The sequence below is a fragment of the Dendropsophus ebraccatus genome, chromosome 13 (assembly GCF_027789765.1).
Source record: "Dendropsophus ebraccatus isolate aDenEbr1 chromosome 13, aDenEbr1.pat, whole genome shotgun sequence".
Lineage (NCBI taxonomy): Eukaryota > Metazoa > Chordata > Amphibia > Anura > Hylidae > Dendropsophus > Dendropsophus ebraccatus.
Genome location: NC_091466.1, coordinates 13,377,507 through 13,393,369, shown reverse-complemented (window position 1 = coordinate 13,393,369; position 15,863 = coordinate 13,377,507). Strand labels below are relative to the sequence as shown.

Here is a 15,863-nt window from a genome sequence, read left to right as displayed (position 1 = left end):
ACGACCTTACATTGTCCATTGTAGTGGTCTGATGTTAGCGAGCACCTAGGCGACCTTACATAAGCTTGATGAATGCCCATTGTCCATTGGACTGATATTCCAGACTGCCAATGTCTCAGGCAGATTTTGTCCATCCTGTCACCTTTCTTGATATTAGGTCTTATTCAATATTTTATATAAAATTCCTAATATCGTTCATGTTGATCTCCAACATGGAGGAGGTGGTGATGATCCAGGATCAGTCTATAGGGCTCTATACATTGAGAGGAGACTCAGTGAGGAAGAGATGAATGCACAAAAAGTATGTGACCCCCCTGGGCTCCTCCTGCAGTGTTCTATATACTTACTGGGCCTCCTGGATCCCCACTGATTCCTCGGATGAGGGCTGCTTTTCTTGCTCTATATAGTGGCCTGGGTCCCTGGTCCGACTTTCATGGAATTTCCTGTGTATGAAAGAAGAGGACGGGCGTATATGAATTAATGGCCGTGTCTGTTACAATCTAACCTAAGGTGATTGGTGGATGGCTGGAAATGGCCTCCCTGTTACCTCACCATGATCACTCAATGACACCTATCAGGGCCTGATTCCATATGGGACATATAGTAGTGCCGCTTCCCTGGCAGAGAGATGTCCATCTGTTACCCAGGTATCATGGCCTATCTTCTCTACCACTATAATAGAAAGCACAGTCTTAGAGTTTAGGCTTAGTGCCTTTATTATTCCACCCCTGTGGCTTGGGTATATAAGGAGGCTTCTTACACATATCCTTTCTGAGCATCAAGGTCCTATGGTCCTGCAAAGGTGTATCTGTGGTTGCTTTGCAAAAGTGTTCCTGTTACAGTGTTCTAGCTGTTGTGTCCTGGTGTCCTGTTGCTTCCTGCTGTCTGAATCTACACTCCCAGTGGCTCCCAGTTCCTGTGCTGAGTGTGAACCTGACCCAACCCGTGGTTGCACCTGCTATCGTTCCTGCATCAAGCTAACCGCTTAGTGTGAACTGCACAGTGTGACCAGCACCTGTGTCTTCGTCCCCAGCATCTGTCACCTGTATCCGGTATGTCTATCCAGTGTGTCCTGTGTGCAAATTTGTCTGTACTGTCAGTTTGGCAACACAAACCAGCTGTCGCATTGTCTATCTCAAGAGGTAGCGACCTGGCGTATCTTCTGGCAAAGTCTATCTCCACCATCAGGAGCATCTTGTGAAGAACAGAGGATACGCTTCGACAACGCCCTTATGGATAGACGAGCCCGAGACACAGTGGCCTCACGTTGATCCTGACAGTATGGACTTCAGACCTGGCAGACGTGTAGGAGCACAGAAGCAACTCATGCAAGCAATACAGAAAGAACGTCCCGGCTCACCACACCTGATTCCAAATTTGCTCCACCTGGTGCTCGCATAATGGGAGTTCACCACAGGAAAATAAGAAAGGAGAAGGGGGAGAAGATGGTGGAGAAGGATCAGGTGCTAAAGATGAAGAGCGATGAGGAGGAGGACTACCCACATGAAAAGTACGTAAGTTTTTTAATTATAGGTGACATTGATTTTATAGGTTTATAAAGCTTACAGTAAATAAAGTATTGTGGTTGCTAAGGACAACTGCTCTATAAAATAGTCCTAACCTGGATACGTCCTGTTTCTCCCCACAGATAGAAAGAGAAAGTGCAGCGCTCCAAGAGGCCAGTTCTGTAAGTATACCATAGAGCTAACACTGGTGAATAACGTCATCATCACCACCGGGGAGCACTAGTCATGTAGACTCTTATAGGGGGGTATATGGGCACATTTGGGGCAGCTCCAGTTATGGGAATTGTGTTTTCTTTTATAGTATAAGAACAATGAAGGCATTGAGCATCCTGCAGACCCTGGAGACCATGTGTCATTTATCTTCTATGTCTAACAGTGAGGAAGACAGAGCTGGAGACAGAGGAAGGATGGAGGAGGTGAGTACAGACCTTATAGACAGAGAGACATTATAGTACAGGGAGAATGATGGGATTGATCTCTGTGCTTTCTATTATAGTCGGACCAGGACCCAGGCCACTACATACAGCAAAAAAAGCAGCCCTCATCGAAGGAATCAGTGGGCATCCAGGAGGCCCAGTAAGTATATAGAACACTGCAGGAAGAGCCCAGGGGGTCACATACTTTTTGTGCATTCATCTCTTTCACACTGAGTCTCCTCTTAATGTATAGACACCTATAGACTGATCCTGAGATAATCACATGACGCTGATCTTATCTGTCTCTTTTTTTTTAGGTGCAGACAGAGATAACCCTGGATCCCCAAGTGTCTGAGGAGGAAGAGGAACAAGTGAGTGATATTTTACCTGATGCTGCTACCACTAGATGGAGCTCACTGCACAGGGATTACTACAGCTCCTACTGATCTTTATAGTAGAGCAGTATGCAGTGAGCGCCCTCTAGTGGTGGCAAGCATATAACAGCTATATATAGACCCTACTCCCCCATCCTGCCCCCAGTATAGGCCCTACTCCCCCATCCTGCCTCCAGTATAGACCCTACTCCCACATCCTGTCCTCAGTATAGACCATACTCCCCCTCACTCTTCTCTTCTCTCTTGTAGATTGACCAGATTTCTTCTATGCTGCTTCAGCACTGACACCGTGGAGTGATGAATCACGAAAGACCCAAGTATACAGTGAAAATAAAACATTTTTTTAAAGTGACTTGTCGCAAGCAGTATGAAACTAGTGATCAATATGACTCTGGATGACCTCACTTTCCTCCTAACATACAGTCCCACAAGGGTAATTGGCAGAGGGGATTACCTACAGGAAATGTCCACGTGGGGAAATTTACATACTGGGGGGCTTATTACTGGAGACTTACTTACAGGAGGATGCCTACAAGGTAAAACCTACAGGGGGGGCCTAACCACTATATTGATACATAGAAGCGGTCCTGACTATATTGGTGTACAGAGGGGTGTAACTACTATACTGAGACAGGGTGGTCTAACCACTTTATGGGGGCACAAATAAGGCCTAACTACTATGTGGGGGCATAGGAGGACCTAACTATTATATGGGAGCAAAAAGAGCACCTATAATATATGGAAGAACAGAAGGATCTAACTACTATATGGGAGGACAGAAAGGCCTAACTACTGTATGGGGGCATACAGGGGTCTAGCTACTATATTATTGTACAAAGGGGGGCCTGAGTACTAGATGGGTGCACAAAGGGGCCTAACTACTATATAGAACACAGAGAGTCCAGAATACTATTTAGGGCACAGTGGGGGCTTATATTCTATATGGAGTCACAGACAGGTCTATAGAGGGGCCTAAGTACCATTTTAGGGCCCAAATTGGGTCTTAATACTACATGGGAGCACAAAGTAGGAGCTCTTACAGTGTGGAGAACTACAGATGGGAACTTTGTAAGAAGATGAGGATGATGCTGGAGCACAGAAACTACAATGTTTGTCAGATTCTTTGGAAGCAGGTTGTCGATCAGGGAAGTCTTCATCATAGCGGGACCAGATTGAGAATAAAAAGAAAAGTAGAGAATGTCTGTGTGCAGCGAGGGAAGTGTAGGGGCCCTTGTCTAATTAGTACAGTACTCTGCCAGGATTGTAGTGTAGATACTTGAAACTTTGAAAGTAGAAATCCTCATACTCACATATATAAATGTGCTTTCATATATGACCGCCTTCTGCTTCACCAGCTTGGAGACCACCAGGTGGGGGAATACGAGTCCCAGGCCTCTATCTCTGGGTGCAGCTAGGTCCTCAAGATTCCCCAAGTTGGTCAAGCGCAATCAGAATACGTTGGCACTTAGTAGCTTTGTTCTACTTGGGATCAGTCCCTCTTCCTTTCCGTCAGGGGGTGACTGTCCTGAGATTTAAGAAGGATCCCAGGTGTAGAGAAGCGTTTACCCAGCTCAAGGTTACTACACTTCTAAGTTTTAGCACTGCAGTGGTCTCCGTCTTCCATAGAAATTGTGTTGTGTGACAGGAAGAGAAGGGAGTAGAAAGAGGATAGTGTAGACCATAGGTCTCCAAACTGCGGCTCTCCAGATGTTGCAATACTACATTTCCCATCATGCCCATACTGCATTGACCTCTGAGATCAGTGCTCGACTACAATGGGCTGTTGGAGCCCATAATAATCAAGTGATGTCGAGATAATTGCGGTGCTGAGGCCTGGCCCGGCAGGAAGCAGTCGTAATCCTTCTCTGTATGCCCCTTAACTTATAATGATGTCCCTGGATGTCAAAATGGGTTCAGGGGTTACAAATCCTCCTGAGTTTCCTGTCTAACATTTGATTTATCTGGAGTCAGGTTGAGGACTACAAGGTATTTGTTGCTTTGAGGACTGGTACTTATTTATTCTTAATAATACAAAATGATGCTATATTTTTAGTAAAATCCCATGAATGGGGAACTCCGAGAGAGGAAAACTAGTGACCATCTAGTTATAGCACAAATGGTCCTTGTACCGTGGTGCGATCTCAGCAGGGTCACACAGATGGACGGTCATCATGTAAACGTACAAAAGAACAGTGGAAATAGAGGAAATGTCACGTTTCTCTCCTGGAGATTCCGAATGACGATAGATGGATCATCACCATCGCTTTCTTACAGTCTAAGGCTATGTTCACACGACGTAAAAGTATGGCCGTACTTTTTGCGGGGTGGAACAATGCCTTATTTTTAATGGGATCCCGGCCGGAGCATATACACATCGTACACGCTAATAAAAACAGTAATACGTAAAACCTAGTAAACCTGCATATCGTCGTGTTCAGACCAACCTATAGAATTAAGGAAAAATGCCAGTTTTACTGTAAAGTGCATTACGTAAACACGGAAGTTTTGCAAAATTTGAAGAATTGCTTTTTTTTTTTAACCCAAATTCACCCCATAAATGATGGGGGTTCCATTATTCATTTTGTGGTAGATTGCCATTACAAAGTACACCTGTTCCTGAAAAAAACAAGCCCTCACATGGCCCTGTAGGGGGAAAAATGATATAATGATAATGTTATGGGCCTTAGAAGGCGAGGAGGAAAAAAACGAAAACGCAAAAGTGACGCTTGGCCCGGTCCTTAAGGGGATAGACCTTGCCCGCTCCCCCTGTTGTGCCAGATCCATCTATATCATATCATATATATCTATATCATATATATAATATGCGGCTATGGTCACAGTTATAAGTGTATAAGTGCTGCGACTCTTCAATGGAACAATCCGCGACCTTTTCATGACTCTCTACAAAGAAGTCAAAGCAGAAAAATAAACTTTCATTATCTATAAAAGACGTGTATACAGATAAGAGCTGTAAGGTATATCTTATATCATTGCCACATATAGGGAAATCACTGTATTATTATCAGTGAGTAACTGTCCATATGCCACATGGATGTGCTGGGTCCTCCAGAGCCCCGGCCTCTCTTACACAGCTACATAGAGAAGCCTCCGAGCTGCCGCCAGCTGATTGTCAGGACCATCTCACTGTTCCTTCTATATCACCGGGAGAGGAGCCTCATGTCCCCCAGAAATCCATCACTGCCCCATGTAGCTTCAGTCCTATGTACAAGAATGGGGAGTTAGTAGTGATAGATGGTGTCTTATTATCCTGTACCCCAAGTGTCATTATCCTGTACCCCAAGTGTCACTATCCTGCACCCCAAGTGTCAGTGTCATTAGACTGTACCCCAAGTGTCATTATCCTGTACCCCAAGTGTCATTATCCTGTGCCCCAAGTGTCACTATCCTGTACCCCAAGTGTCCTTATCCTGTACCCCAAGTGTCATTATCCTGTACCCCAAGTGTCATCATCCTGCACCCCAAGTGTCATTATCCTGTACCCCAAGTGTCATTATCCTGTGCCCCAAGTGTTACTATCCTGTACCCCAAGTGTCCTTATCCTGTACCCCAAGTGTCATTATCCTGTACCCCAAGTGTCATTATCCTGTACCCCAAGTGTCACTATCCTGCACCCCAAGTGTCAGTGTCATTAGACTGTACCCCAAGTGTCATTATCCTGTACCCCAAGTGTCATTATCCTGTGCCCCAAGTGTCACTATCCTGTACCCCAAGTGTCCTTATCCTGTACCCCAAGTGTCATTATCCTGTACCCCAAGTGTCATCATCCTGCACCCCAAGTGTCATTATCCTGTACCCCAAGTGTCATTATCCTGTGCCCCAAGTGTCACTATCCTGTACCCCAAGTGTCCTTATCCTGTACCCCAAGTGTCATTATCCTGTACCCCAAGTGTCACTATCCTGCACCCCAAGTGTCAGTGTCATTAGACTGTACCCCAAGTGTCATTATCCTGTACCCCAAGTGTCATTATCCTGTGCCCCAAGTGTCACTATCCTGTACCCCAAGTGTCCTTATCCTGTACCCCAAGTGTCATTATCCTGTACCCCAAGTGTCACTATCCTGCACCCCAAGTGTCCTTATCCTGTACCCCAAGTGTCATCATCCTGTACCCCAAGTGTCACTATCCTGTACCCCAAGTGTCACTATCCTGCACCCCAAGTGTCAGTGTCATTAGACTGTACCCCAAGTATTATTATCCTGTACCCCAAGTATCAGTGTCATTATCCTGTACCCCAAGTGTCATTATCCTGTACCCCAAGTGTCACTATCCTGCACCCCAAGTGTCAGTGTCATTAGACTGTACCCCAAGTGTCATTATCCTGTACCCCAAGTGTCATCCTGTACCCCAAGTGTCATTATCCTGTGCCCCAAGTGTCACTATCCTGTACCCCAAGTGTCCTTATCCTGTACCCCAAGTGTCATTATCCTGTACCCCAAGTGTTATTATCCTGTACCCCAAGTGTCATTATCCTGTGCCCCAAGTGTCACTATCCTGTACCCCAAGTGTCCTTATCCTGTACCCCAAGTGTCACTATCCTGTACCCCAAGTGTTATTATCCTGTACCCCAAGTGTCATTATCCTGTACCCCAAGTGTCACTATCCTGCACCCCAAGTGTCAGTGTCATTGTCCCCCTGCAGTGACACTTTCAGCATCCATGGTAATAGCGGATATGACTGACCTGGATATTTTCCTCTAGATGTTGTAGATGTCATTGGTTTTCCACACGGCCCCGTTATCAGCTGAAATAGAAAATACAGCAGAAGAATCCCATTATTTTTAAACCTTTTTCCTTCTGTTGTCCGGCCAGGACCATCAGCCACTGAGATGCTTCCTTCCCCCATGTACATGATCGGTGGTGACTGATATGAAGAGGAGGAGAGGTGATCAGTATCAGACCAGCATGCCCAGGGACCAGCACTAGGGTCCACCCGACAGTAACCATTACCTGTAAATGATACCAGCTTCTTTCAGACCCGCAGGACGCTGTAGTTTTTCATACTACTTATTTATAAAAAGTTTTTAATTACTTCTGTTTTTTCATCCCAGCATTCCAAGGGTCGCCCCCTTTTCCCCATTGATGTAGCCCATTGCCACCATGTGGGTGTACTTATCATTTACTGCTTCACTATCTAATAGCTAAAGTTTAGTATTTGGGGGCAGTACATGGCCCTGTAGGTAGAGTAATGGGGGCATATGGTGGAGCAGTGGGCACAATACTGGCAGTGGCAGCAGGGGTATATAGATAAATAGGATGCACAAGGGAAGCGGCAAAGGTTTCTTAGTATAGTCATCATAGAAGACGTGTTGGACATGCTGGACCTTAGACCAAAGCGCAAAATAATTCAGATTCCATTTTAGGCTAAACCACCACCCCCATACACTGCTGCCCATGGTCCCTCTCTCAAATGTAGTGTAGTTTATGGCCCCCTATTATAGACTGCTGCTTATGGCTCCCTCTCTCACATCCTCACACAGAGTGCTGCTCATGGCCCCCTCTCTCACATCCTCACAGAATGCTGCTTATGGTTCCCTCTCTCACATCCTAACACAGACTGCTGCTTATGGCCCCCCTCTCACATCCTAACACAGACTGCTGCTTATGGTCCCCTCTCTCACATCCTCACACAGACTGCTGCTCATGGCCCCCTCTCTTACATCCTAACACAGACTGCTGCTCATGGCTCCCTCTCTCACATCCTAACACAGACTGCTGCTCATGGCTCCCTTTCTCACATCCTCACACAGACTGCTGCTTATGGCCCCCTCTCTCACATCCTCACACAGACTGCTGCTTATGGTCCCCTCTCTCACATCCTCCCACAGAATGCTGCTTATGGCTCCCTCTCTCACATCCTCACACAGACCGCTGCTTATGGCTCCCTCTCTCACATCCTCACACAGACTGCTGCTTATGGCCCCCTCTCTCACATCCTCACACAGACTGCTGCTTATGGTCCCCTCTCTCACATCCTCCCACAGAATGCTGCTTATGGCTCCCTCTCTCACATCCTCACACAGACTGCTGCTTATGGCTCCCTCTCTCACATGCCCACACAGACTGCTGTATATGGCTCCCTCTTTCACATCCTCACACAGACCGCTGCTTATGGCCTCTTATGGCCCTCTCTAACATAGACTGCTACTCCCAACCCTACTTCTCTCTCAGAAACTGCGGCTCACCCCCCCCCCCCCCACCACCTCTCTCATATACTACTGCATATGGCCCTATGGAGACTTCCAGTGACACCTCCCGTGTCAGGGTGCTGCTCATAGCCACCCTTTGTCTTATAACCATAGCTTCTCATACCCCCATCACACAAACACTACTGCTTAGCCCTCCTATATAAACTGCTGCTTAGCTTCCCCCCCTTCCCGCCATACAGACTGCTGCTTAAGGTCCCTCCTTTAGAATACTCAGATATAGTGCTGTCCACGAACACATAAGAGCTTGTTCTCAAAAGTTTGATGAAATGTTAGTGACCTTTAAAGTAGGAATCTTAACACTATCAAATCTTACATTGCAGGAAGTGCCCTTTGTATGAACTTCTGTTAAATTGACGGCATTATGAAACTAATCTAAAGGTCTAGATACTTAGGGCCCTATTCCACCGGACGATTATCGTTCAGATTATTGTTAAATCGTTCGAATCTAAACGATAATCGTTCGGTTGAAATGCAGTAACGATTAACGACCGAACGAGAAATCGTTGATCGCTTTATAAGACCTGGACCTATTTTTATCGTTGCTCGTTCGCAAAACGTTCGCAAATCGTTCGCATTGAATAAGACATCGTTCGGTCGTTCGCAATAGATACGAACGCAATAGCGAAGAAATACGGAAGAAGAAACGATCGCAATTACGATCATAAGTAACGATTATCGTTCCATGGAAATGAGTGAACGTTTTCAGGTCTTTCGCAATAGCGGTCGTTTGAGATCGTTAATCGTTAACGATTATGCTAACGATAATCGTCCGGTGGAATAGGGCCCTTAGACTTGTTAAGGAAGGATGTCTTCAAGCAAAGCTAAAAATAATGAGAATCCCACCATGCATGTCGAGGTATAAAATACTGACTGCATAGGCGACCAAAAGCTATGACTATACGTACGGTAGTCGCCCTCAGTCTGCCACCAGCAGAAAATGGAAGTGACCGGGGCTCCGTGTACGTCCTATTGATTTCTTAGTATCTGTGTAGGTGTGACAACATTGCTCCAAGCTCCTCCCCTCATTTAAAGGGAACCTGTCACCCGAAGTGAAGCCCGCCCGGCCCCCCGGTGGAGCTCCTTATACTTACCCCTTCCTTTAAGTCCCAGTCCTGGACCCCGTCCCGCTGTCGAGAAATCCCCGTCGGAAGGCGTGCGCGCACTCACCAGAGATGAGTCCGACGCTCATAGAGAATGACTGCTCCAGTCATTTTCTATGGGTGTCGGACTCATTTCTGGTGAGCGCGCGTGGCTTACGACGTGGTCTTCTCGGCGGTAGGACAGGGTCCGGGACCGGAACTTTGACAGGGGTATAAGTATAAGGGGCTCCACCTGGGGGTCGGGCAGGCTTCACCCCAGCAGCCGGGGTGACAGGTCCCCTTTAAGGTCCTCTAACAGAATATGATTTAATCACAGGGTCCCTCTAACAAGTACTGGCTTCGTATACAGGGAGAAATGATGGGTTTGTAGATAGAATCTATTGGGGTCTAACAAGAAAGCTCGGCTCACTTGCCTTTTCTTGGAGTGTTTTCAGCCCGGTTACTCGTACATTGTGGATGCCGTTTTTTCCAATATCCGATTATTAGGATAGCACTTACGATTATTACGGGAACAATGGCAGCTGGCAATATTTTCGCTATAAGGTGTTGATGGCAATCTATGAGAAAGAAGAGTAAAAGTGAACTGTATAGTAAACCAGATATACCCCAGAGGCATGACAAGACAGCCGCCCCGGTCTATCCCGCTGGTTCATATGGTTATCAGGACACTCACCCAGTGCTCTGTATCATTGAAACCAGGAATTTACACTCACTAGGACCTTCCCTGGCTTTTTCCCATACTTATCAGCTACTTTATGTCCTGCAGGAAATGTTGTTTTATTTTCAGTCTGAACGATCAGAAATTAGTCAGATAGCGCTAATATAAATGGGCTGTACCTTTTTTTTTGTAAACATAATGCCTGCCACTGTTATTTAAATTGGTAGTTTCTTTTTACGGATAATTTCCTGTCTGCACTTTATGTTTAGATAGCCTTTGCCTTCTATCTCACCTCTGGATGGGGCGTTTTGCATGTCCTTATGTAATTTTGCATGGTATAAAGATAATGTATAGATCTCCGCATTTCTGTAGCCAGTTCTGAGATATCCTGCTGTAAACCCAAAGGGCTTATACGGTTTACCAGACGGCGCTTGAGTTGTTTACAGAGGTCGTCTAGGTGACGCCGCAGCGCACCGTGAGTAATACGCGATGACGTCATGACGCGTAATGACGCATCACGTCGGACGGTCCGGCAGCGCGGTTTGAAGTTATTTAATCCCTGTGTATCGGCGCAGGAACAGGTAGCCACTGCTTCCAGAGTATCCTGGCTTTATACTACGCCAGGAAGGGGGTCACCTGCCACTGCAGGGACCAACCATACGCATCCCTATAGGCCCGGACACCATACCGGAGCCTAATTGTCAGTTTATTATATTTTGTTATTTAGATTTATTTTTTGGTTTTCCCTGTGTGCCTCGCTTCCTTGATAACCCCAGTACACCTGGCAGAAACGCGTCGGAAGGTGGGGGACCAGCACGCTAGGAAGGGAAAATTAGGGTTTTCTTGACAAAGGGGTAGCTCGGGGTAGGGGTCGCCCTTCTTAGGGCGAGTGCCCCGCTGTTCCCTGTGCGAGCAGGGATAGTACGGCCTATATTGCATCCAGGGCATAGTAGGGCCAGTAGGTCTCCAATACCTCTCTCCACCCCCGTAAGCTACGTAACAGTAACATCGCTTGAATAAGACATCAAATGGGTGAGACAATACCATTTATTATTTATTTATTCTAACCCCTGATGATTCTCTTTTTTGTGAACATTTGCAGTGACGTTATTATTTAGGGTGGAATTGAGGCCACCATTTGTATATTACTTGTTTGTGTTGTGTCATGTGGGGATTAAGTTTTAATAGAAATCAGTAAAGGTTATTTTTTAAGTGTATACCCCTTCTAGTTTTGTTTTTTATTTTCAGTCTGACACAGTGCTCTCTGCTGACATCTCTGGCCGAGACAGGAACTGTCCAGAGCAGGAGAGGTTTTCTATGGGGATTCATATAAAACCGAGACAGAGTTCCTGTCTCGACCAGAGATGGCAGCAGAGAGCACTGTGTCAGACTGAAAATAACACAACATTTCCTGCAGGACATAGAGAAGCTAATAAGTAGGGGAAGACTTGAAAATTTTTAATAGAAGTAAATTAAAAATCTGTATAACTTTCTGACACCAGTTGATTTGAAAGAAAAAGGTTTTCGCTGGACAACCCCTTTAAATGATCTGACTGGACTCCAAAAACCTCAGAACTAAGCCATTAAATCCCAGGTTCCTGAGCATTAAACCCCTGGATGACAGAAGCCTGAGCACTACACCCCCAAACACCTGCACTCAAACCCCTAGATAAGCAGGGACCTTAGAACTAAGCCAATGGACATTAAACACATGGTTGCCAGGATCCTGAGTACTCTATGCCTGGACAGCAGAGACCAGAGCACTACATGTTTGGGTAGCAGGAGCCTTAGCCTTTAACCTCTGGACACCAATAACCTGAGCACTAAACTACAAGATACCAACAGGCCGAGCACTGAACCCCTGGACACCAGGGAGACATTTATTATCAGGCTAAAATGCCTTTTTTACACATTAACAACTGGGCAGCGGGGATAAGAAGCACTAACAGGGTATCTAGGATTGGGAACACTAAACAACTAAAAGAAGAAGGAACCCAGTCACCAAACAGCTGGACACTAGGGATTGAGGATGCTAGAGGGTTGTCATGAAACTACAGATAAAGAGATGGAGGCACTTAAAGACTGTACCCCAAGACTGAACCTCTAATTGTGGTGTCCCACTGTGGGTGCTGCTATTCTTTACACCCCTCGTAAAAGTCTGTACTTGTCTGTGATTTTGCTATAGCTGTTGTGTTACTGAAGATGACCACTAGATGCCGCTATAGTGTGTAACTAAGGTCTAGAAACTGCAAAGCTGAAGTAAATTAAAGGGTTATTGTGTGTGTATGTACCAGATTCAGTTGTCCAGTAGGATTTCTCCTTTCTTCTGCCCTATTCTCTCTTTTCTATCCCATTTCCCTATTGCACTCTTTCTACCCAACCACAGCGCAGCACACTCGCTGGTTAGGAAGTTAGTCCCTTGGGTGAAGGAGGAGTCTTAGCTGAGCTTTGAAGGAGAAAGGACGCAGCTCAGATAGCTCTTCTCAGTGGTTCTCCCTGGTCCCTGGCCCTCTGCCAGGACCCCTCTACAAGTTGGTTCTTAGTCAGTGCCCTGCATGGGTAGGACGCAGAACAAACAGCTCACACAACCCTTTTTCTTGAAGCACCAAACACGCTGTATGATGAGCTGCTAAGCCCTTCAGGAGAGGACTAGCCTACAGATAACCTCAACCCACGCCGAGGACTAGGAGTCACTACAGTGCAGGACAGTCTCCACAGAAAAGCCAAAGAGCTAGGAACTGTTCTGGGTGGAGCAAAGTTCCTAGAAAGGCGATGAACTCCATCTCGTAGCACAGGTGTACTTAGGAAACCCTAACCATTCTGCTTATCCCAGGTTACAGGGTCTGGGGCCTGTGTCACCCATCAGTACGGTTCAGCCAAAGCTAGTGGGTAGAAGGCGGTGTAAAGACTATAGGAAAGGTCAAAACGCAGGCACAGGTTATTTCTTTTTCTTCTTCTACAAGTATTCTTCTATACACTCCAACCTTCCGGCAGAGCAGATTACTACTTGGGTTGACACTCTCACGGCACCCTCCTCTCTACTACCTCAGTACAAACTTATCAACTCTACTACATCCTACTCAGCACTTATCCCACAGATCTGGTGGTTCTATGTTCATGTATTTATTGTAACTGTATGAAGTGTACCTGAAGATTCATTGTATTCCCTGCTGCACATTTACAAAGAGTAAAGCAAGTCAACATTATCACCTGAGTCTGTGATTACTGGCTACCACCTGCACAGCACTTACACCGCAACCTTAGGACATGTCCCCTATCTGTGGGTGGTGGGTCCTACCACTATTCGGGAGGGTTACTACACCGCTCTGCCCACCTGTGACTACACTATCCCAAGGGACCCTGCAGCAACCCGACAGGACACCGACCACAGGAGAGAAGGGTACAACCGGCCTTATACTCAAAAAGCAGACGTGCCATCACACCTGTGTGCCTACTAGGCACTGGCGTCACGTGACAAAACCCTTAAGGTCCGGCTGTATCTCGGCCATCCACCACCAGTAGTGGCGTCACATTTCCATCTAGCAAGTGACCGGCCGTCCCACCGCTACAACATCATCCTGGGGCTCACCACATAATGAATTATATGCCATGGGCTAGACCAATGAACTACTGGACGGACTGGAGCACTACTGGAATATGAACATTTTATGAAGTTTCGGCAAAATTCATAACTTTCGAAGGCTAGGTTCACACTGCGTTTTCAGCATCCGTTTAACGCATCCGTTTTTTTGCAAAAAACGCATGAAAAACGGATTGCAAAAAACGGATTCATTTGTGTGCATCCGTTTTTCCATTGACTTCCATTATAAAAAAAAAACGGATCCGTTTTTTTTTTGGCGGACCAAAACGGACCAAAAAACGTTGCCGACTCTATTTTTCTGGCCGTTAAAAAAAAACGATCCGTTAAACGGATGCTGAAAACGCAGTGTGAACCTAGCCGAAGCAAATAGTAATTTTTTACTCTAAATAAGACGTAGGAAACACCTAAATGTTTGTGGTTTTCTCACCTCTTATCTCTGAGAAGGAGTTGTGGGAACACGTAGTGTCATTTGCAGTGACGTTATACGTCTCACCTACAACAAATGTGAAAATAGTTACGATGTAGAGGAAAAAGTAGCTTAACACCTTTGGGTCCACATTGAGAAGAAAGAAAAAGAAGAACGTTAGTAATTCCACCCAGCTGTCTGTATCTGAAGTATACTGTGCCCTACAGTATATCTCCTACATAGGTTATGACTTCTCCATATGTTAGCCACCGTACACTAAGGAATCTAGTCAGGGCCGGCTACAGGTTTTTGCGGGCCCCCAGGCAACAGGGCCTCCGCGGGCCCCTCATTCATGCACTATGCACCCATCATCCACACACTATGCACAATCACGTGAGACATCACTAACATACACAGACACACATTACTGACACTGACACACTCAGGCACTGACACACAGCACTTGCAGCTCAGTCTTCTCCCTCTTCCTCTCTGTCGGCCTGCTCTACACACTTTAGGGTTGAGGACCTTTGGGTCATGTGATCAGGTCCTTCACCAGTTTCTCTCTCTGTGCAGGTCCTGCTCTGTCTCACCCTGCACTACAGTGAGCAAATGGAACATTAGAACTCTGGGCCCCTAGAGGTGCTGTCGGCCCCGGCACTTGCCCGGATAAGCCCTGTACTAACACCGGCCCTGACTGTAGTTCTACAACAGGATTGTGTGACTGCCAGTGGTAATATACTGGACACCATGACCCTAAACAATACCCCTCTGGAAACCAGGGACCTTAATCTGTATTACTGGACACCAGGGACCTTAGCACTGAATTAATAGACACTACGAAAGATTTTAGCAACTAGATACCAGTAACCTGCATGAAAAACCTGAGCTCTTAAAGTGACTGTACCACCAGGCCCAGGCTGAAGCACTGGAGGCGGCCGACCCACCCGTAGTGGGAAAAAACCCCAGCCCCTCCATGGCGTGACTCCATAAGAATCAATAGAACCCTATCATAGAGGGGCGAGGGTTTACTCCCACTAAGGGTGGGTCGGCCGCCTCCAGTGCTTCAGCCTAGGCCTGGTGGTACAGTCACTTTAACTACTAGACAGCAGTAACCAAAGCCCTTGACCTGTGAATATCGAGAATATGAACACTAAACAAATGAACACAATTGATTGAAAACAATAACCCACCGAGCAGCCAGGATAAGAGTACTAACCCACCAAGCAGCAGGGATAAGAGTACTAACCCACCAAGCAGCAGGGATAAGAGTACTAACCCACCAAGCAGCAGGGATGAGAGTACTAACCCACCAAGCAGCAGGGATAAGAGTACTAACCCACCGGGCACAGGGATAAGAGTACTAACCCACCGGGCACAGGGATAAGAGTACTAACCCACCAAGCAGCAGGGATAAGAGTACTAACACACAGAGCAGAAGGGATAAGAGTACTAACCCACCGGGCAGCAGGGATAAGAGTACTAACCCACCAAGCAGCAGGGATAAGAGTACTAACCCACAGAGCAGCAGGGATA

General features: G+C 46.4%; 1 protein-coding gene and 1 long non-coding RNA gene across 4 annotated transcripts in view; one reads left to right on the top strand and one right to left on the bottom strand.

The window, feature by feature from the left end:
- Positions 1-2,674, top strand: part of LOC138770368 (uncharacterized) — a 30,022-nt gene extending 27,348 nt beyond the window's left edge. The window contains exons 5-6 of the long non-coding RNA XR_011359468.1: positions 2,260-2,313; positions 2,587-2,674. This is a non-coding gene — a long non-coding RNA (uncharacterized lncRNA). The remainder of the gene's footprint in view (positions 1-2,259; positions 2,314-2,586) is intronic.
- Positions 2,675-5,294: 2,620 nt separating this feature from the next.
- The window catches only part of LOC138771588 (T-lymphocyte surface antigen Ly-9-like), a 40,848-nt gene continuing 30,279 nt past the window's right edge, over positions 5,295-15,863 (bottom strand). For all 3 annotated transcript variants that reach the window (XM_069951437.1, XM_069951435.1, XM_069951436.1), the window contains exons 4-7: positions 14,349-14,414; positions 10,076-10,219; positions 7,037-7,097; positions 5,295-5,556 (exon numbers count right to left, since the gene is read on the bottom strand). In XM_069951437.1, coding sequence (XP_069807538.1) covers positions 7,051-7,097; positions 10,076-10,219; positions 14,349-14,414 — 257 coding nt within the window. In that variant the 3' untranslated portion in view covers positions 5,295-5,556; positions 7,037-7,050. The remainder of the gene's footprint in view (positions 5,557-7,036; positions 7,098-10,075; positions 10,220-14,348; positions 14,415-15,863) is intronic.